Here is a 20272-nt window from a genome sequence, read left to right on the forward strand (position 1 = left end):
TTTTCTCCAAAAAGACAAAGCAATTTTAGGGTGTGCATGCGCGCGCGCCCGCGCACGGCTGAGAGAGAAAGAGAGAGACAAAAGTTGCACTGTGGCTGCGTTGACCTCATCCCACTATCCCAGGCAGGCCGATCTCCGGGGCGCCCGGCCCCCGCCCCCTTCCTGCCCTCTCCCCGCCCCCGGCCCGGCCGCCCGCCCGCCGCCCTTGGCCGGTGATGTCAACCCGGGAAGAAGCCGCCCGCCCGGCGACCCACCCGGGCTAATTAGCATGTAGCGGCGCCGCGGGCCGCCTCCGCCGCGCCCGCCCGGCCCCCCAGCCGCCCTCCCGCGGCTCCCGATAACTTTTGAGGCGGGGACTAGGCTCGCAGCCTCACTTCGCTCACTTCCCCGCTCGGCACCCGCCGCCCGCTTCCCTCGCACTCGCGGCCGCCCCGCGCCCGCCCCGCGCGCCGGGCATGTGAGGCGCGGGCGGGCGCCGCGACCATGGCCTCGACGCGCGCCTCGCGGTGGCCGCCGCCGCTCATGCTGCTGCTGCTGCCGTTGCTGCTGCTGCTGCTGCCGCCGGCGGCCCCCGGGACGCGGGGCCAGCCGTCCTCCCCGGCCCGCAGCGCGCCGAACGGGACGCTCCTCTCAAGCACCGGGCTGGTGCGGCCACCGGAGCCCGGTCCAGAGCGCGAGCTGCAGCCGCCGCCGCCCTGGGAGCGCCGTGGGCCCGCGTCCCCCGACCCCAGCCAGACGTCCCCCGGGCCGGACGCCACGACACCGCGGGGACCCTTCGACCGGGCTCCCCGAGGCGGGACCGCGGGTGAGTGAGAGCCGGGAACCGGGCACCGAGCGAACCTTGGGCGGGGGTGGGGACTGGGGCCCGGGGGCGTACCCCGGGATTGCATCTTCAGCCTTAGGCCCCTCTGTGTTGCTCCAACTGGATGGGGACTCCGTTTACCCCGGCGTGTGGGGGTCCTGCGGGTAGGCTGGTAGGGAATGCAGTGAGTAGGGGGAGTGGATTTCTTAGACTTTATGCTGGTGGCTACACTGAGGGGGTGTGACCACTCCGTTTTCCCCGCGCCCCGTCCAGGAAAACTTATCTTCCATGGTGTACCTCGTCTTTCTTCTCTTCCCTTAAAAAACAAATACCCCCCCCCACACACACACACACAAAACACTTCCAAATCACCTCTCCCACCTCCGAAGTAATAACATCCCTCTCTGTCTCTTTTCTATAGATACAGAATTTGTCTATCCAGGTACAGAGCCTGAGTTTAAATATAAATAACTGATTTCTTAAAGGGTCTAGCACTGAGGATTTTGTAAAGGACAAAGGATTTTGTTTGAAACAAAACACCCCCCCCCAAGTCCTTTAAAAAGTTATTTTCTACTGATCATTCCAAAAGCAGAATAACTCGGGTGGGGTGGGGGACGGAGGATAGTTCTGCAAGGTTGAAGATTGCAAGGCCATTGCTGATATAAGACCTTCCCTGAGCTTTTCCCTCCTCTTTCTGTCCTGGTCAGAAAAAAGGAAACTGACCTCTCCTCCCCACTTTTTTTTTTTTTAAATCCTATTCCTTCTTTTGATCTGGAAGAAAATGTCAAGGACTGAGTGAAATTCTAACTGTTATCATTGTGAACTTGGGATGTTACTTATTTTGATCTCAGTTTCTCCACCTGTGAAATGGAGGTAATCCCTGCTCCTCCTAGCCTCCTAGTGATAATGTGACAAAATGAAAGTAAAAATACATGGAAAGTGCTTTGAACAAAGTCAGCGGCGTGGTGGTGTTAGCCATTACTGACCTCTTTCTTCCAGGGATATCCTGGAGAAGCAAAGTTGATTGAAACACTAGGTATTGAGTTGGAGTTTAGGTGAAGATTGAGATTTCATTTCCCTATTTGACAATTCACTTAAGTTTCTCATATCACACAAACTTTCTGCTGTATGAATTAGCTTGCTTCATTAAACATAGGAATGCTTCTTCTAATTAAAGAAAAAGTTGTTTTTTTTTTTAAAAATCAGGTTTCGTAGTAAAAACTCAGCACCTTATTCAGTACTCCCATCATCGCAGATTGCCCTTGTGAACTTCTAAATCACTGGCATAAGACTGAGCAACAGAGTAACATTAGGGAAGAAGAGAAAGAAGCTTCAAAAGACCTGCAGGAGACATGTCCTGCAGTGATTCCGACTTTGAAAAACTTAAAACATGCATTGTTTTAAGTTCCATGGGAAGGAATCATGAAAGATAACATTTCCTGACCTTCTTGCACCTGAAAGTACTGAAGAACACTGTATACTATTTTGTATGTTTTTCTAAATAGAAAGTAGAGTGCAGAAAATTGAGGACATTTCAGAGGAGACATCCAGGAACTGATGGCTGGTTTTCAGACAATGGGGCCCCAATCTTGTTAGTAGTGGATGGGTAGGGAGGGATGCTGACTTCGGGGCCCTGCTGGGATGAGGCTGGCACCTGAGTCTCCTTCCTTCACTCCTGGTTAGGAATCTTCACAGATCCTAAAGAGGTAGGTGCTACAGAGAGGGACAGTGAAGGTACCTGAGTTAGGGGGTTTGGCAGGTAAGAATTTGGGCTGAGCATCTTTGCCTAGTCAGGGACTCCTCCTCCCCTCCTTAAGTGGCCCTAATTTTCCTCACAGGTGTGGCAGGTAATCCTGCCAGTCTTGGTTTGGCAACCTTCCCAGTTTGATTCATAGCACCCCTGACAGATGGTCACCCAGGCTCTGCATCGACATTTCTGTGTTTGGGGAGGTGCTCGCTCCTGCTGGTAATGAGCACTGCATCTCACAAAGAATGTCCTTCATTTATTGTTGGAGAAACTGATGACAGCCCCTTTTGCTACAGGAATAATGTTGGTCAGTGCCAGGCCTGTGAGGCTTGGTCTTCCTGATGCACTGCTCTCAGCAACAGGGATCAGAGATGTCCCCAGAGGCCACTCTGTGACTCCTTTTCTTCCCTATGGGTGATTTCCAGCCGTTTCCCTTCTCTTGGCAGAGTTCAAAGCTCTCGCTGTTGAGTAACCATTTGCATTGTGCATTAGACTGCGGGCCCCTGGAGAGCAGTGCCTTGTTTGTGCAACCATTGTTAAGTTTTTGCACCCACCTACCACCCTGCTGGCTATTCAGCTGAAGTTTTGTTGCTGGTGTTGCAGCCAATGGTGATAGAGAGGATGCTAAGTCCTTGAGTTTTTTCACTTCTTCTCAGTGTTTTTCTCCTACTCAGGACTTCTAGGCCACACAGTTCTGAACCAGGTTTTAAATTTTGCAATCCCATTAGGTCATAACCTGCATTGTGAGATTTGTAAATGATGGGAGAAAAAGGTTTAAATGATAAAAAAATCACTGCAGAAGGAAAGAACTTTCCCATCTAAAGGGGAAATGATTCTGAGCAGCCAGCCCAAAGAATAATAATCTTCGAAAAATGCAGCTCCCTAGAGGAAAGGAAGCCCTGCAAACCCAGCCCCTTCTGAGCTGTTAAATAGCTGTAGCCTGAATTGCTGTAACTTTGTGGGCCAACTTCGTCATTTAGGTTGGCGGCCAGGAGAACCATTACATGGTACAGAGAAGACCAGGGCTGGGAAAGGGGCAGCCTCTCAGGGAAGGGCGAGTAGCTTTCCCCCAGGAATGTCACCACCTCTCTCTGGACTGAGACTGGGGAGGGTGGGAGGATTCCTGACAAGCCCACTTGCTTTAATGGAGGGTACCCCAGTAGAGGACGGGTGTGGGGAAAGGACTCTCCATGGTATGTGTGTTTGTGTATGTGTGTGTGTGTGTGTGTGTGTGCCACATCCTTTTAATCTTGCAAGAACCTTTTATTTCTCTCCTTGGCATGTGTGCAAAAATTGAACTGATATTTTCTGACCAGGAGCTGAGTGGTGTGGGTAGAGGAAGAATGAAAGGTGTTTGGTGACCAGCTGGGCAGTTCCTGCATCCCTAGTTCTGGAGAGCTGGGGGAGGGGCCTTTGCCCTCACAGTGATCCCCTCTTGCCTTCCAGCAGCTCTGCCCCAGCTGGCTGAAAACAGTGTTCCTGGAGTTAAACTTGTCGTTGCCCCAGAGACGCTGAGAAAGAAAGCGAAGAACAGATGGCATTGTGATTTCGTTAGCCACTTACTGCCTTCTTCAGAGGCTTCTCTCTGTCCCCAGTCCTGCCCTACCATCCTTTTTTTTCAATGAGAGGTTTTGATTATAAAAAGTATACCTCCCTTTGAAGAATCCTAGGGAGGCAACAAGAAATGAGAGTAGTTTGGGTCCCTCTTTGGACACCCTAGCCATTCAAAGCTGGCTTTTCCCTTCACTTTGAGCATCTATGTGTGGTTGGCACTTTCACATCCATTATTCCCTTTACCATCCAAAACAATCCTGTGAGGGATTTTGTATCAGTCAGGGTTCTCCAGAGAAAGAGAGCTGACTGGAGATATATATATATGGATTTATTATAGGAGTTGGCTCACATAAACATTGGGATTTGTAAGTCTGAATTCCGTGACATTGAATTCCCTAGGCTAAGCCACAAGTTTCTGATGAAGGTGAAGTTGAGTTCCTCAGGAGGAGCTGAGTGGCTAAAGTAGACACTGAAATTTTTCTGACTTCTGAAATCCTCAGTTCTAGCTTTTAGACCTCCAACTGACCAGATGAGGAGACTCTCCTCATTGCTGAGGGCAATATTCTTTGTTGATGGTAGATGCAATCAACTAATTATAGATAAAAATCCAATATGAAATATCTTCACAGTAACAAGCGGGGCAGTGTCTGATCTGACAGCTGGACACCCTAACTTGCCAAGCTGATATATGAAATTAACCATCACAGATATTATATCCCATCTACAGTCATGGAAACTGGAGACTGATGAGGTTAGATCACATATTTAAATGGAGGAAGCAGGATTTAAATAGATTTTGACCAAATCCATTTGCTCTTTCTGCAATGTCATGCAGTCTCATTTTCTCATCAGTAAAATGGGTACAGATCTCTAAGATCCTCTCCAGCTTTTCATTCTCCTTCCTCTCTTTCTTGTGTTCTTGTTCTTTTTTAGACATTAGGTATCAGGATTAGGGTGGTGGAAATGAGGAGGAGATGACAGTTTTAAGGGGGACAGTCTGCAGAGCAGAGATCTGAAACTTTAATTTTTTGAAAATTGTGTGAGATAAGACCAAAAATCTATCTACATGCGTAAAATGGTACTTTATAGGGATATGTGAATTATGCCCTATTTATATGCCAACCCATAGGTTATTGATGCCAGAGGTAGCTACATTAATTATCAATCAAACTGAAATGAATTGCTGATGTTCATAATGGGCTCTCTCCTGGGAACATGGAGCACTAGTGATACTATGAGGCAGTTATTATGAGTACGTCTTCCGTAGGAGGAGAGGTTAAATGGCACCCTATTCAGATGCTGTAAAATTGCTTTCTTTTTAATGTCTGTGCCCTCTTCTACCCACTCACCATGCATCTTACATAGACAGAAGCAAAGGCATTTCTAGCCTGTCCTTTTCCTTTCCTTTTAGACTGTGGCAGATGTCGCAGTCTCTGTCACATCTGACTGATGGGTAAGACAGGATGAGCCCTTACCATGTGTGAGGAGCTGTGCCAGGTGATACGGAGGATTGCAGTGGAAGTTCAAGATGCCCCCAGGGAACAGTGCAGTCTTGTTGGAGTTCAGAAATCAAACTTGTAAAAAGGGAAATAATGATGCCAAAGGTAAGAGTTTTATCCCTGAAGAAATGTCACAAGAAGATCATACTGACCAGAGGAATGGTCTGGATAGAGATGGGCTGCAACGTGCAGTGATGCAGAGACTGCTGGGGCCTGGGGTGTCCAGGAAATCTTTAGAGAGAAGGAGGGAGTCAGTTTAGCTTTTGTAAGTTGAGTACAATATGAATAGACAGAGAGGTGGGGAGGGTATTGGCATCAGCAAGATCCCAAATATTGAAGAGCTCAAGATTTTTTTAAATGGAAGTGGTTAGTGGTGCAGGAAAGGCCAGAGGAGAAGACTTGGGGAAACTAGTTAGGCCTCCAAGAATAACTAGAGTCATTGAAGACAAGACTGGAAAGGAAATTAGGGTAGATTTTGGAGATCTTTAGAGATCTGTCGAAGTCGTTTTTATCACATCCACATTGAAGAGCCCTTGACAGCTTTTTTTTTTTTTTTTTTAAAGGAAAGACAGAGAGAAGGAAGGAAGGATAGAAGGAAGGAAGGGAAACATCTTTTAAACATTTTCTTGTTTTATTGTATTTTTGTTTTTCCGTTTTTTGTTACATGGGCTGGGGCCGGGAATCGAACCGAGGTCCTCCGGCATAGCAGGCAAGCACTTTGCCCGCTGAGCCACCGCGGCCCGCCCCCTTGACAGCTTTTGAGGAGGGGAGTGGTATAGTTCGCTTATTCATTGTTCATTTGTGCTTGGTTCTAGGGCCCCATGGATGAGCCACGTACAGATTTACCCTTACTATTGCCCAGTAGTTAATTTAGAAGTATCAGATTGCTGGCAGGCATTACATCAGATGTGTTGGAAGGAAAACTGAAAAGAGGGCATGGACTAGGATGCAGGTAGTGGAAATTGAAAGAAAGGGACAGATGCAAGGACCACTTAAAAGTAAAGCAGGAGGACCTGGTGACTGGCTGCCTGGGTAGACAATGGGAAGAGGAGACCAGGGGTGATGAGGAAGAGTGAAAAACAGCTGGTTTGCCATTCAAAAGGTTACTTCAGTTTTAGGCACATTCATTATAAAGATTGCAGCATGTCTCAGTGGAAGTTGAGAATGTGGAACTGAACTAAAAAGAAGTCAGGACAAGATTCAGCCTGGGGACGGGGGCGGGTAGGAGTTGAAGCCACAAGAGAAGAGAAAACTGGCTCTAACCGAGTGTAGACAGTGGAGGAGGAAGAGGCACCAGCTAAGAGCCAGCCTGGCTTGATGGTGTGGTGAGGGATGGGGTGGTCTGGAGGCTGGCTGTCGACTGGCAGATGACTGGAATGGTGCACACAGTTTGTGCTTGACATCCATGATCTGTGATGTACATGGAATTTGTCATGTATCTGCATGGATATGTGGTCTCATCTGGGTGATATCCAGGTTAAATGAAACGGGAGGTGGGGGAAACAAGGCCCAAGGAGAAGGATTTGATTCTGAGACGTTTAGAGGCGACTTTCAGAAGTATAGGAAGAAGCCTGCTTAGAGTTTGATGAGGTTGAGAGACAGCAAATGCTGACCTCCCTGTGGCAGACTTTGACAGTGAAATCAGAGGAAAATCAGAAAGAAACAGAACCCTTGATTCCCATGCCCTAAACCTATTGTCAACTCCTGAATCTTCCCACATCAGGGCCATCCAGATACTTTTCCACTGCGTGATGTGCCTGCAGCTCATGGACATATATTCACAGGAAGTTGTTGAAACCAGTGAAACAGTTTCTCAGCCATCATAGTGAAGAACTGTAGTTAGGGGGTGGGATAGGTGCTCCAGCAATTTAGAGATGGGAGGGGTCAAAGGTGAAAGGTGGTCTGGAAGTGCCAGGTTCAAGTTTTGGCTCTACCACTAATCATAGTGTGGCTTTGGGCAAATCCCTTCCTCCCTTGGACCTTCATTTCTTTATCTATGAAGTGAGGGATTGGGCTTAGAGATGCCGATGGTCCGCTCTATGCCAAAAGCTCTGTTTCTGAGAAGGCCCATCTTTATCCCTGTGAACACCTGACTTACCTGATGTTGGCATGAGTAAGACAAGACTCAACACCTGGCTTCTTAGCGCTGAGTCCAGGAGCTGTGGGAGCCTATTGGAGGGGGTGAGGAAGAAAGCTCCGCGATGGATCTGAATGTAAACCTGTGATTCCAGACCCCACCAGACCTCTGGATCCTTGAGAGAAAGTACCGTATCTTATCTATCTGTGTTCCCTAGTGCCTAGCACAGGACTCAGCCTAGTAAGCACGTGACTGTTCACTGCTGGAGGTGGTACTGCATCAGGGTGCACACCACCATGTGATCTAGGGCTCTTGTTTTGAGGAGCTGGGATGACTATCTGCTTTAGCTACAGTAGCTATTAGAAATGGACACATTTCTTTTGCTTTATATTTTAGTACTGGGGTACCTGAACATCATGGTACTAGTCTGGCTTTCCCTGGCATGTGAAAGTTGTTGAGGCCTACTTCAATCAGATAGCCTTAGTAGCACACACACAATGTGTGTGGAGGGTGCTCTGATCTCATTGGACACCCAAAATAACAAAAGCCCCCATCTCTCCATGCTGGGAAGGACCTGGGCCGCTGGAGGCAAAGAGATGAATTTGAATAGTTTGACAGGTTCCTGCTCAGCGCCTCTGATATATTGGGGGAGGAAGAGTGGTGACAAGAAGAGGACAGAGGCCAGGGTCAAGTTTGCCAGCTGGCCCCGAGCCATCGTTGGCCATCTGAACTGAGGCAGTCAAACTGGAGGAAGGAGTAGTGAGAATACAGGAGAGAGATGCCTGATCCTAACCAGGTGGAGACATCTGTGCGAGGCCACTCCGTTTTCTTTTCTTGGGTGGTAGGAGGAGATAGAAATGGTTTCCACATGAGAATAGGATTTCCTGATTAGCAGCTGCTAATTAGGGACCATGTGGTGAGAGTTTTCCACATTATCCTCGCCAGGGTGTGGGTGAGAGCCGTGCTGGCTCTGCAGTCACAGAACCTGGAGGGGTCCAGGAGCAGGGATTAGATAGCCTCAGCTCAAACCCCAGCAGTGCCACTTGCTAACCTCTCTGTGTTTTTAGTTCCTCAGTTGTCAGTTGGGCTATTAATAGACCCCTGCTTGGGATATGAATGCCATATAAGCCCAGTCAAGCAGACTGCTTGGTACCTGGGCAGGAGAGCTCTATTAATACTAGCGAGGATAATGCTTCTGACGCCAGCGCCTGTCCATGCTGATCCTTGGGTTGGGGTGAGCTCCCCCATCCCCTGCCTTTTATTGGATGAGGGACACGTCCCAAATGTAAAAGTCTCCAGACCAGCTTTAAGGACCTCTGTTACCTGTTTCACCTCCCTACCACCTCACCCCCCCGCAACCCCGCCTAGCTCTCTCTGTTCATCCTTAGCTTCAAACAGAAGAAAAGAAAGTAAGATTTGAAGTTAGAAAACCCAAGTACAACAGCCTAGCCTCGGAGATTATAATCATTTGAGGAATATCAGATGAACACACAAGAAGCAATTAAGATTTAATAAAAATAGTGTGTGAAGGGGGGCTGGGACTGCACAAAATGAAATTGGACCTCTGTGGTCAAAGAGTATTCTCCTTTGGGTCAGAACCTTTGAGTTATTGACTCATGCCTCTAAAGCATGTGAAGGAGTGAGTTACAATCTTGAGGGCCAGTATAGCTTCCCACCTCCCTGGCAACTCATTGGGGTTTCTTTGCAGTTACATCTCCTTGTGGATCCAAAATGGCACCACCCATCTCAATCTCTTGCATCATTTACCAGGTTGGGCCTCAAATTCTTGTTTGTTTCCAAAATTAAAAAAAAAATCATTATCAAGGGATGAGATTTGTCATTATTGAGGATAATATTTTATGGGCTCTGTTGGAGATTTTAGAATTTGAAAAAAAGGTTTAAAAAATGGTTTGAGCAATTATAACATCGTCAGAATAAGTATTGTCTTATGGGATGTCTTTAGAGAGGATCATACTGACTTGTGTAGGTGAATTTTTGTGGTTTGTAAGGAATTATTTATAGTATAGTCATGCCTTGTGGTAATGGAGTGCTGCTGTCTATAGCTGCTGGCAGACTTGGAAGAGAAATGCCAGTGGCTGCCCAAGAGCTCTGATGGGGAGTGAGAGGACTTTGGGTCATAACCCCTTTCACTTTCTAGCTATGTGTGATTGGACAGCTGCCTAATGTCTCTGGGCCTTAATTTCCTCACATTAAAAGTGGGGATAATAATGTCTGTCCTGCTTCCTTAACAAGGCTTTTGAGGATGAGCAAATGTAATTATGGCTATGAAAGCACTTTCACTACTCTTAAATATAGACATAGCAAATCATTTCAGTCGCAGTACAATTAACTGTGACCTTGGACAAGTCTTAATCTCTGGACCTGTGAAATGGACATGATAATACAGTTCTGTCAGCTTCACAGTGTTGTTGTAAGGATGAAATGAATTAACCCACGTGGTTGTGCTTTGTAAACATGCATGTGCTTGGTACATATCAGTTAGTCATCAGTCCTTCCCAGGGACATGTCAGGCATTATTATTACTTGAAATGAAGTGGGCTTCATGAAAAAGCTGGGATTTGAGCTGGATGTGGAAGGATGATTAGAAAGTTGGAGATGAGGCAAAGATACGGAGAAAATTTCTACGAAATCTCAATGGCCTTTTTCAGTTCTCTCAACTGCCTCTGGTTGGCCATGACTAACATGTCCTCCCCAAATCCTCCCCTCTCCTGGCTCTTAGGATGCTGCATGGACCACACCCTCCTGGCCCAGCCCCTCTGCTCAGTTTTTCCTCCTCCTCTTTGCCCTGCCCCTTTGCTTAAGGGGCCCATTAATCTCCTATTCCGACTGTCAGTCATCTTTGTCTCTTGCCACCTTTTCTTGCTTTTTCTTACTCACCATTGACTCCCCCCCCCCCCCCCCCCCCCCCCGTTCCCTTCCTTTCTTTCATTTGTAAACCACATCCCATACTTAATTCTCTTCAGACAGTGGGCTACTACATAGTGTAATACCCCCGTTTATATCATGAAACTGCAGTTTGGATCCAAATGTTCTTAGTGAGATATTTTCACAGTCCACATGGCAGAAATCCTTTCTGGATTTTGCTTTCAGTACATGCTACCTTTCACTCTTTACTTTCTTATCCTTTATTATTTCTCTATTTCTGTAATTTTTTTAATTGGACTAGCTTGAGTCAGACAGACCTGGTATGGGTACAGTTCTACTACCCACTGTGCAGCTTTGGGCAAATTACTTAATTTCACTACACCTCAATTTCCCTATCAAAAAAAAAAAAAAACAGGGAAATAATGGTACCTACCTCATATGAGGATTAACTAAGAAAATCAGTGTGAACTGCTTAGCAGAGAACAGGGTATTTTGGCGCTCTACTGCAGGTTTTTTTTTTTTTTTGAGGTCTCCTTAGCTTCATTTCTCCTTCCTTCTGCTAGTTCCTCCTTTTTGTTTTATTTCTCTTATTGCCCCCCTTTCTTTCTTCTCCCTCTATTTTATCTCTTTTTTTCCCCTTCACTGGCTATGGTATGCAACTGATATTAAAATATTGGTTCTATTTAAATAGTGTCATGTTTCCCAATCTTAATTCGAGAAAGCATCTCTTCATGCCTTTAAATTGATCTCTTCACATAGATTTTCTTATACACCTCGCCAGCTCCCCGCGGGGCCCCCCTGGCCAGTGTCCCACCAGCGATAAAGCTCCCTGCCTTTAGCCAGCCTGCAAACCTCAGAGCCCTTAATGCTGAAACATTGTTCCATTGTGTACATTTTCTAACAACTGTAAACTTTCCAGACAAATTATGTTTCTATGATTTCCTTAGAGTCCTGGGCCACTTCACAGAGGTCTGCAGAATAAATTAACTCCAGACTTATAAAAGTCAGCTGCCAGAGCTGAGTAAATGTTTAAAGCCCAAGACCACAGCTCATTAAGCTCACCCCGCACACGCCCCCGCAGCGGCCGGAGGTTTCTTCCCGCTCCTCTCGCGTCCTGTCCCTCTCCCCTCCCCCCACACTCTCCCCCCTCTTCCTCCTCGGAACCAGGATGTTTTTCCTTGCCTTTTTATTGTTTCGCTAACCTGGCGGGTCTCCTTTGGTGGAGCCCTGCCACCGAGCTTCCTCTCGGGGTGTGAGCAAACGTACAATGACAACACAGGAGGCGGGGAGAGCAGCGCCCCTCGCCCCGGGCGGCGCCCCTTGCATCCAGCAACGCCGGGGGCTGCCGGCTTCGGCTGCTTTCTAAAAACTGCCCCTTTGCCAAAGGGCCTCTTCTTCAAGCAGTTCTGCTGCCTGTTTAGTTTTCAAAGGGCAAGAGGAACAAAGAAAATGGAGGCAATGAGATAGCGCCCCCCGTCCCCCAAACCTTGTAGTCCTGCACGCAGAGAGCCTTGTTTACTTAATTAACTGAATTGGAATCTTCTGATCTTAGACCCGAAGGCTTATCCTCCAGCCCCGCCCCCCCTTTGTAACCTATAGAGTTATTTTTAAACCCAAGAGCTTGAGGTCATATTAAGGTCCTGCATCTTCCACTCCGGGAGGGCCTGCACCCCGGCTTAGCTCCCCAGAGGCGGCTGGGGCAAGCCTGTTTCTGTAACTTGACCCAGATTCGGGGGCTTCGGGTCAGGCCCCTCCCGGCGGGGTCAGCGGCTCAGCCCCGCAGCTCTGCCCTTCTCCCCCGAGGATGCTCAGCTGAATCAAAGCCCAGCGCTCACAGGGAGGAGAAGATCTTAGGTGCCTCGCACACTTTCTACCTTTTATCCCTAGAGGCTGTTACAGGGGAGTGTTTTTAAAAATCAGATTGTCGGCTCTCAGGTCTGAACACTCCTCAACGTGTATGATTTTTCTTAGGGCTGCTCCTTTCAGGGTAAGAACAAGGAAGGAAGGAAACGAAAACTCCCCAAGAGCCCTGGACAATCCAGATTGAGGGCTGACTCTTTTGTTCACACACACTCATTTGGCTCCCAAACGTTCTCCACCCAAAATCATTACATCCGCAGCAGCGTTTCAAAACACTGATCCGGAGTGGCAGAGCTGAGAGTAGGCGGCTGCCTTTCTGGTGAGATCGCAGCCCCACGACCCCGAGGTTCCTGCCTGTCCAAAAATATCCCACCGCTGGCGGGTTGGGCCTGAAATCCCCTCATTTGGGGAATTCCTAAGAGCGAAGGCAGTGAGACAGAGACTGCTGGAGGAGGGCGGGCAGGCAACGGAAGCCAAGGGTGGGTTCCTAATCTCCTACGTCTTCCAACCCCCCAGAGCTGCATTCTCTGCCTCTTGGGGTCCCTTCCCACACCCCACCGGCATTGCATTGTAGTTATTTATTTACACGGTTCAGCTGTCAACATAAGTTCCTTGAGGCCGATTCCATATCTGATTCATCCTTGTCACCCTTACTGTGTCTTGTGCTCAGTAAATATCATTGATTTGATAAATGCCACTCACTGGCAGTACTGGGAATTTGAAACTGGTACTTTTCCCTTTCGGGGCCTCCTGAGAGTCAGAACAGTCTGTTGCTGTGCTCCCTAAGGGTGGTGATCACCTTTGGAGAGGAATGGGGACTCCAAAGATAACCCAGCAGATTTCCCAAATTTGGCTAGAAGGAATGATGCAAAGCAGTTATGGATGCTAGCTAGTAAAGCATGTCACGCTCCATAAATCAGTTTAGGAAAAGCTGGCAAAATGTCTCTGTTCTCAGTCCTCGCTGGTTTTTATTTAGGTGTAGTCAATTAGGCAAAGACACCAGCCAAGGAACTCAAGAGCTGAACTCTAGTCTCTTCTCTGCCACTTATTTCCTGGGTTACCCTGGGCAGGGAAACTCACTGCAGAGCCTCAGCTTTGTCTTCTGTATAGTAGGGTAATTATTCCTCTCCTGCGTGCCACTCAGCATATAAGGATCTGCTTGGCAGGTTGTAAAAGTGTGGGATTTTGTATTTTTTCCTAATTTGATATCTGAGAATAGAAGCATAATTTAATTCTCCGGAAAAGTATTTGTGAACGATGTTCTGCTCCTCTTGCAGTTTGCAGCCATCCATTATACTAAAAGGGGAATTCAGAGAAGGGGGGGTTAAAAATTTCTTTTCTCGTTTCCCTGTTTCAGCAATTGGATTTTAGGAAACTCTTTAAATAAAAACAGTCCCTAAATCCCCGTATTGTAAGCAGAGAATCCATGGTAAGATTATACGACAATGTATATGTATAAGGTACCGGAGCTCACAGCTTCACAAGAGCATTTCTCAAGTTGAGGATCCCGGGTGGATTCTGAGAGGGAGACAGGAATGAGGAATTTTGCAGCTGGTGACCAGTGTTTTAAGGTTTCAAAACGTTTCCTCATCAGCCTTAACCCTAGCAATCTGAATTGCATCTCACATCTACTAAGTGGGGAATTCTGAATTCCTTCTCCCATCTACTGGGGAAGCCTGGGGACTTGGATGAACCGGGGTATGATGGGACAACCAGCAGCTTTGGGATTAGGAGACACGGGTTCAAATTGTGTCCCTGCTGCTGTTTAGTACTACTTAGTTTTCTCATGTACCTTATGGGGATGATAATACCTACTTGATAGGGTTGTCATGAGCATTAAATGGCAAGGATGTGAAAACACTTAGCACTTGGTAAGCACTGAATAAACATTAGTGAAATTTAAATCTAAATGGAGAGAAATAGATATAAAGGACTCCGTGCCCCTGAAACACAAGCATAGCTGGCAGCTCTTGACATACAGCCTCAGTGCAGCCGCTGACTACACCATATGAGGATGGGATGGGCCCTCCGGGAGGAAATTACCTCTTAGGGATGACACCACACGCTCCTGTACGCTCCCACTCCGCTGCTCAGAAACAATACAAGTTGAAAAACCCCCAATCATTGGGGGCGGTGGTGACAAGTTGACTCTGTAGCAGCTGCAAATTAGGAAATCCTATTCCCGGGCTGTGCTAGCATCCCTGATGATGCTGGTTAGCAAACAGATGTTTTGTAACATTAAAGCACTGCAGAAGTGGAATTTGTCAACTTAGAAAGAAAAAAAAACCCCAATAAACCAGGCAAAGCAATAAACTCTCTTGTTAATTTAATCTCCAGTCATTGTGCCAGGGAAAGTGATGGCCAGGCACAGAGGGAAGGATGATATTTCTAGCTCAAAAGAGAATCTGAGAAACTGGGACATTTAAATTCCATTGTGAGCCTGGTTGATATGGCTCAGTTGCCAGGGTATGTGGATGTGGTTTAAGTAATAGTCTCAGCCCATTTGAGGGGAGCACTGTAAGCATCCGCTGAGCCTCCATGGTCCCCCCTCTCTGCCCCCAGAGGATGCCCTGGGATGCGTGATGGGATGCAGCCTCTTCTCTTCCCCATCAGGCCCAGGCTCAGCAGTTTGCAGCATTCTTCTCCTTTACTTTTTTCTCCAAGGCCAAATTCTCCTTTCCACCAAGAGTAACAACAGGTTCCCTGATACCTTTCCCTGTATGTAATAGGTCTCTGTTGAATCCTGCCCACTTCACTTCAAATTACTCTCTTATGCAGCGTTTACACAGGTGCTGAACGGGAGCCACGCCAAAAACAAAATTTAACCGCCACAGCCTTAAATAACCCAGTGCTTTGAAAATGATTAGCCTTTGGATTTTAATACTTATTTTAACATTTGACCCATCCTTCTCCCTGAGATACAATATGGAAGAGTGTAAAATACCTGGATGCCCACAATCAGACCTTGAGTGGCAGTGGGGGTGGGCTGGGGGTAATACCTGCCCCAGCCTGAGGGGTTTGTTTGGAAGGAAGAATTTGTAGGCTCTAAAAGGAATAGAGGAATCCAGAGTTAAACAGAGGGCATTGGAATACCATTCTTTTGGACTTCTGGGCCGGGGACATGAGGAGTTTGTCATACTGGAGGTGCTCCTGAGTCTCACCCGGGACCCCTGAAGTTCTCTCTGCACCTCCTAAGGGAGACTTCCTAGGGCAGAGCTCAGAGTGAGCTGCAAGTTGCTTCTCTAGCTGCTCAGCCAACCTCAATCTTTTTTTTTTTTTTAAATATTTTTTTAAAAATGTAACAACAAACGCAAACATCTTATGATCATTCCATTCTATATATATAATAATCATGATCATTTCTTAGAACATTTGCGTCAATTCAGAAAAAGAAATAGAAAGACAACAGAAAAAAATTCATACATACGTAACCCTTACCTGTCCCTTTCATTGATCACTAGCATTTCAATCTAAATTTATTTTAACATTTGTTCTTCCTGTTTATTTATTTTTATTCCATATGTTTTACTCATCTATTGATAAGGTAGATAAAAGGAGCATCAGACACAAGGTTTTCACAAACACACAGTCACATTGTGAAAGCTGTATCATTATACAATCATCTTCAAGAAACTTGGCTCCTGGAACACGGCTCTACATTTTCAGGCAGTTCCCTCCAGCCTTTCCATTACATCCTGACTAACAAGGTGATATCTATTTAGTCTGTAAGAATAACCTCCAGGATAACCTCTTGACTCTGGAATCTCTCAGCCATTTACACTTTTTTTTGTCTTTTTGCACTCACCCCCCCCCCCCCTTTGGTCAAGAAGGTTTTCTCAATCCCTTGATGCTGAGTCTCAGCTCATTCTAGAATTTCTGTACCACTTTACCAGGAAGGTCCAACCCCCTGGGAGTCATATCCCATGTAGACAGGGGGCAGGGCAGTGAGTTTACTTGTTGTGTTGGCTAGAGACAGAGGCCGCATCTGAGCAACAAAAGAGGTTCTCTTTTTGGGGGTGACTCTTAGGCCTAATTTGAAGTAGGCTTTAAGTATCCTTTGTGGGGTTAAGTTTCATATAAACAACCCCCAAGATTGAGGGCTCAGTCTATTGCTTTGGTTGTCCCCACTGCTTGTGAGAATATCCAGAATTCAACTTGGGGAAGTTGAATTTTCCCCCTTTCTCACCATTCTCCTAAGGGGACTTCACAAATACTTTTTTATTCACTGCTCGAACCACTCTGGGATTTAACGGGGCATCACTCTGGATAAACCAACAAAATCTCGTGCCCTACTCAAGGCTCAGTGTCCTTATGGTGTTCAATTAAGCTGTCTACATAAGTTATATTAGGAACTGCACTAGTCAAAATATAAATTTTGTACCAAATAAACATTTTTTGCTTTAGTCTCACACATAAGGTAAAATTTTTAAATATTAATTACCATCTATTTTCAACACCCTGCAGTAATGACATTCCTTTGTTCTTCCTCCTACAAAAACATTTTTTAAATTTGTACATTTAGCCACTATCATTATACACTCTAGGCATTCCTAGATTATACCATCTCAGTCTTTATCATCTATCTTTCTTTCTGATTTCTTTTGTGCCCCCAGCCCTCCTCCCCTATCATTCTCACATTCAGCTTCTTCATTCAGTGTTTTAACATAATTGTATTACAGTTAGGTAGTATTGGTCTGTCCATTTTTGAATTTTTACATTCAGTCCTGTTGCACAATCTGTATCCCTTCAGCTCCAATTACCCAATGTCTTATCCTATTTCTGTCTCCTAATGGTCTCTGTTACCCATGAAGTTCTCCAAGTTTATTCACTAATGTCAGTTCATATCAGTGAGACCATACAGTATTTGTCCTTTTGTTTCTGGCTAATCTCACTCAGCATAATGTCCTTAAGGTCCATCCATGTTGCTACATACTTCATAATTTTATTCTGTCTTACAGTTGCATAATATTCCATCATATATATATACCACAGTTAGTTTAGCTACTAATCTGTTGATGGACGTTTTGGCTGTTTCCATCTGTTGGTAATTGTAAATAATGCTGCTATAAACATTGGTGTGCAAATGTCCATTTGTGTCCTTGCCCTCATCTCCTCTGAGTAGATACCTAACAATGGTATTGCCGGGTCATATGGCAATTCTATATTTAGCTTCCTGAGGAACCACCAAACTGCCTTCCACAGAGGTTGTACCATTTGACATTCCCACCAATAGTAGATAAGTGTGCCTCTTTATCCCCATCCTCTCTAGCACTTGTCATTTTCTGTTTAATTGATAATGGCCATTCTGGTGGGTGTGAGATGATATCTCATTGTGGTTTTGATTTGCATTTCCCTAATAGCCAGGGAAGCTGAGCATCTTTTTTTTTTTTTTTTTTTTTTTTTTTTTAATGTGGGCAGGCACCGGGAATCGAACCCAGGTCCTTGGGCATGGCAGGCAAGCACTCTTACCTGCTGAGACACCGTCGTGGCCCTGAGCATCTTTTTATGTGCGTTTTGGCCGTTTGTATTTCCTCTTCTGAGAAGTATCTCTTCAAGTCTTTTGCGCATTTTGTAATTGCGTTGTCTGTCTTTTTGTTGTTGAGTTGAACAATCTCTTTATATATTCTGATACTAAACCTTTATCTGATATATCGTTTCCAAATATTGTCTCCCGTTGTGTAGACTGTCTTTTTACTTTCTTGATGAAGTTCTTTGATGCACAAAAGTGCTTAATTTTGAGAAGTTCCCATTTATTTATTTATTTCTTCAGTGCTCTTGCTTTGTGTGTAAGGTCTAGGAAACCACCTCCTATTATAAGACTTATAAGATATTTCCCTACATTTTCTTCTAACAATTTTATGGTCTTAGATCTAATAATTAGGTCTTTGATCCATTTTGAGTTAATTTTTGTATAGGGTGTGAGATATGGATCCTCCTTCATATTTTTGCATATGGATATCCAGTTCTCTAGGCACCATTTATGGAAGAGACTGTTCTGTCCCAGATGCGTTGGCTTGACTGCCTTATCAAAGATCAAATGTCCATAGATGAGAGGGTCTATATCTGAGCACTCTATTATATTCCGTTGGTTGGTATATCTATCTTTATGCCAGTACCATGCTGTTTTGACCACTGTAGCTTCATAATATGCCTTAAAGTCAGGTAGCATGAGACCTCTGACTTCATCTTTTTTTCTCAGGATACTTTTAGCTATTTGGGGCACCTTGCCCTTCCAGATAAATTTGGTTATTGGTTTTTCTATTTCTGAAAAGTAAGTTTTGGGGATTTTAATTGGTATTGCATTGAATCTGTAAATCGGTTTAGGTAGAATTGACATCTTAACTATATTTAGCCTTCTAAACCATGAACTTGGTATGCCCTTCCATCTATTTAGGTCTTCTGTGATTTCTTTTAACAATTTCATGTAGTTTTCTTTGTATAGGTCTTTTGTCTCTTTAGTTAAATTTGTTCCTAAATATTTTATTCTTTTGATTGCAACTGTAAATGGAATTTTTTTGTTTTCCCCCTCAAATTGTTCATTACTAGTGTATAGAAACACTACAGAGTTTTGAGTGTTGCTTTTGTATTCTGCCACTTTGCTGTACTCATTTATTAGCTCTAGCAGCCTCGATCATTTAATGAGAGTAGACTCCTAACTTCTGAGAGTGCCCAGGAACTTGAATGTACAGGGACTTTCACCTCTGGTACCAGCTTAGATCCCGAATTGGGTGACTGAGCCATGATTGATTAGCAATGCGTGCCAAGGTCATCCCCAAATCTTTTTGTTAAAAGTTGATAAACCTAAATCTGCTTACTATCTGTAACTTATTGCACTCGCTATGTACCAACTAGTGTTCTAAGCTTTTACATGGATTAGTCTTCACAACAACGCAGTGAGCTGGGTACTGTAACCATCCGTATCTTACAGAAGCAAGGCACAGAGAAATTGTGTATCTTGCCTGAGATGACAGAGCATGTAAGCAGTGGAGCCAGTAGTATAAAACCAGACAATGACTTGAACCACTGCCTCTCTTACCAAGTACTGAATTTCTGTACCCACACTTGGAGCTGGAAAGAGGTTCTTTTCTTTCTAGATGAGAGGACCTTTATATAGCGTACAGAGATTTACAACTTTTTAAAATATTGCCTTCTGTGTTCCTGATACCCAGTGGGGAAGAAAAGGAAAGATCCTTAGATAAAGAGAGACATTAAAGGTTATGGCTTCACCAGTCCAGGCAGCGGTGGTCCCCACTGGCTAAGAAGTGGGATGGAGGTGTTACCACAGACCAGCCAGCCTCCAGGAGCAGCAGGGCCCAGCCATGGCAGCGCAGACCTGGGGTGTGTCTTGCCTGTAGCTGCTCTAGAGAGGTGGTCCTGGCACTGATCAAAGGATCAACCCACAGGCTACGGCTGCAGCTGGCACAGGGTGGTTAGGCATCGAAGGGCCAAGAGGCTCAGGCACAAGTAACTCATCAGTCTTTTAGAGGCACTCACATTCTTATGTTTCAGAAACCTCATTGAAGCCAAATTTGGTACACTGTATTATTGTCAAGTTGCATGAGCCAACCTTATGTTTAAGGCCTACAGGCTTCACCTACTTTAGATGGCAGTCTAAGGACCGAAAGAAGGCTCATAAAGCATGCCGGGCATCTTCAGGTTCCCAGAAATTGTCATGGGTACCCCTTACCAAGATATCAAACCTTTTTGTTTCTTTTTCTTAGAACATACATTTTTTTTTAATAGTCATGTTTTTAATAACATGGAATAATGTGGTACATACCATTTTTAAAAATTCCTGTTTTTACCGACCAGTACAGGGTAAGCACAATACATATCTAAAACTGTGT

At 45.5% G+C, this 20272-nt stretch overlaps 1 protein-coding gene across 1 annotated transcript in view; it reads left to right on the top strand.

The window, feature by feature from the left end:
- Nucleotides 1–483: 483 nt before the first annotated feature.
- The window catches only part of HEG1 (heart development protein with EGF like domains 1), a 90942-nt gene continuing 71153 nt past the window's right edge, over nt 484–20272 (top strand). The window contains exon 1 of the mRNA XM_077118090.1: nt 484–805. Coding sequence (XP_076974205.1) covers nt 484–805 — 322 coding nt within the window. The remainder of the gene's footprint in view (nt 806–20272) is intronic.

Source organism: Tamandua tetradactyla, chromosome 10 (genome assembly GCF_023851605.1).
Source record: "Tamandua tetradactyla isolate mTamTet1 chromosome 10, mTamTet1.pri, whole genome shotgun sequence".
Lineage (NCBI taxonomy): Eukaryota > Metazoa > Chordata > Mammalia > Pilosa > Myrmecophagidae > Tamandua > Tamandua tetradactyla.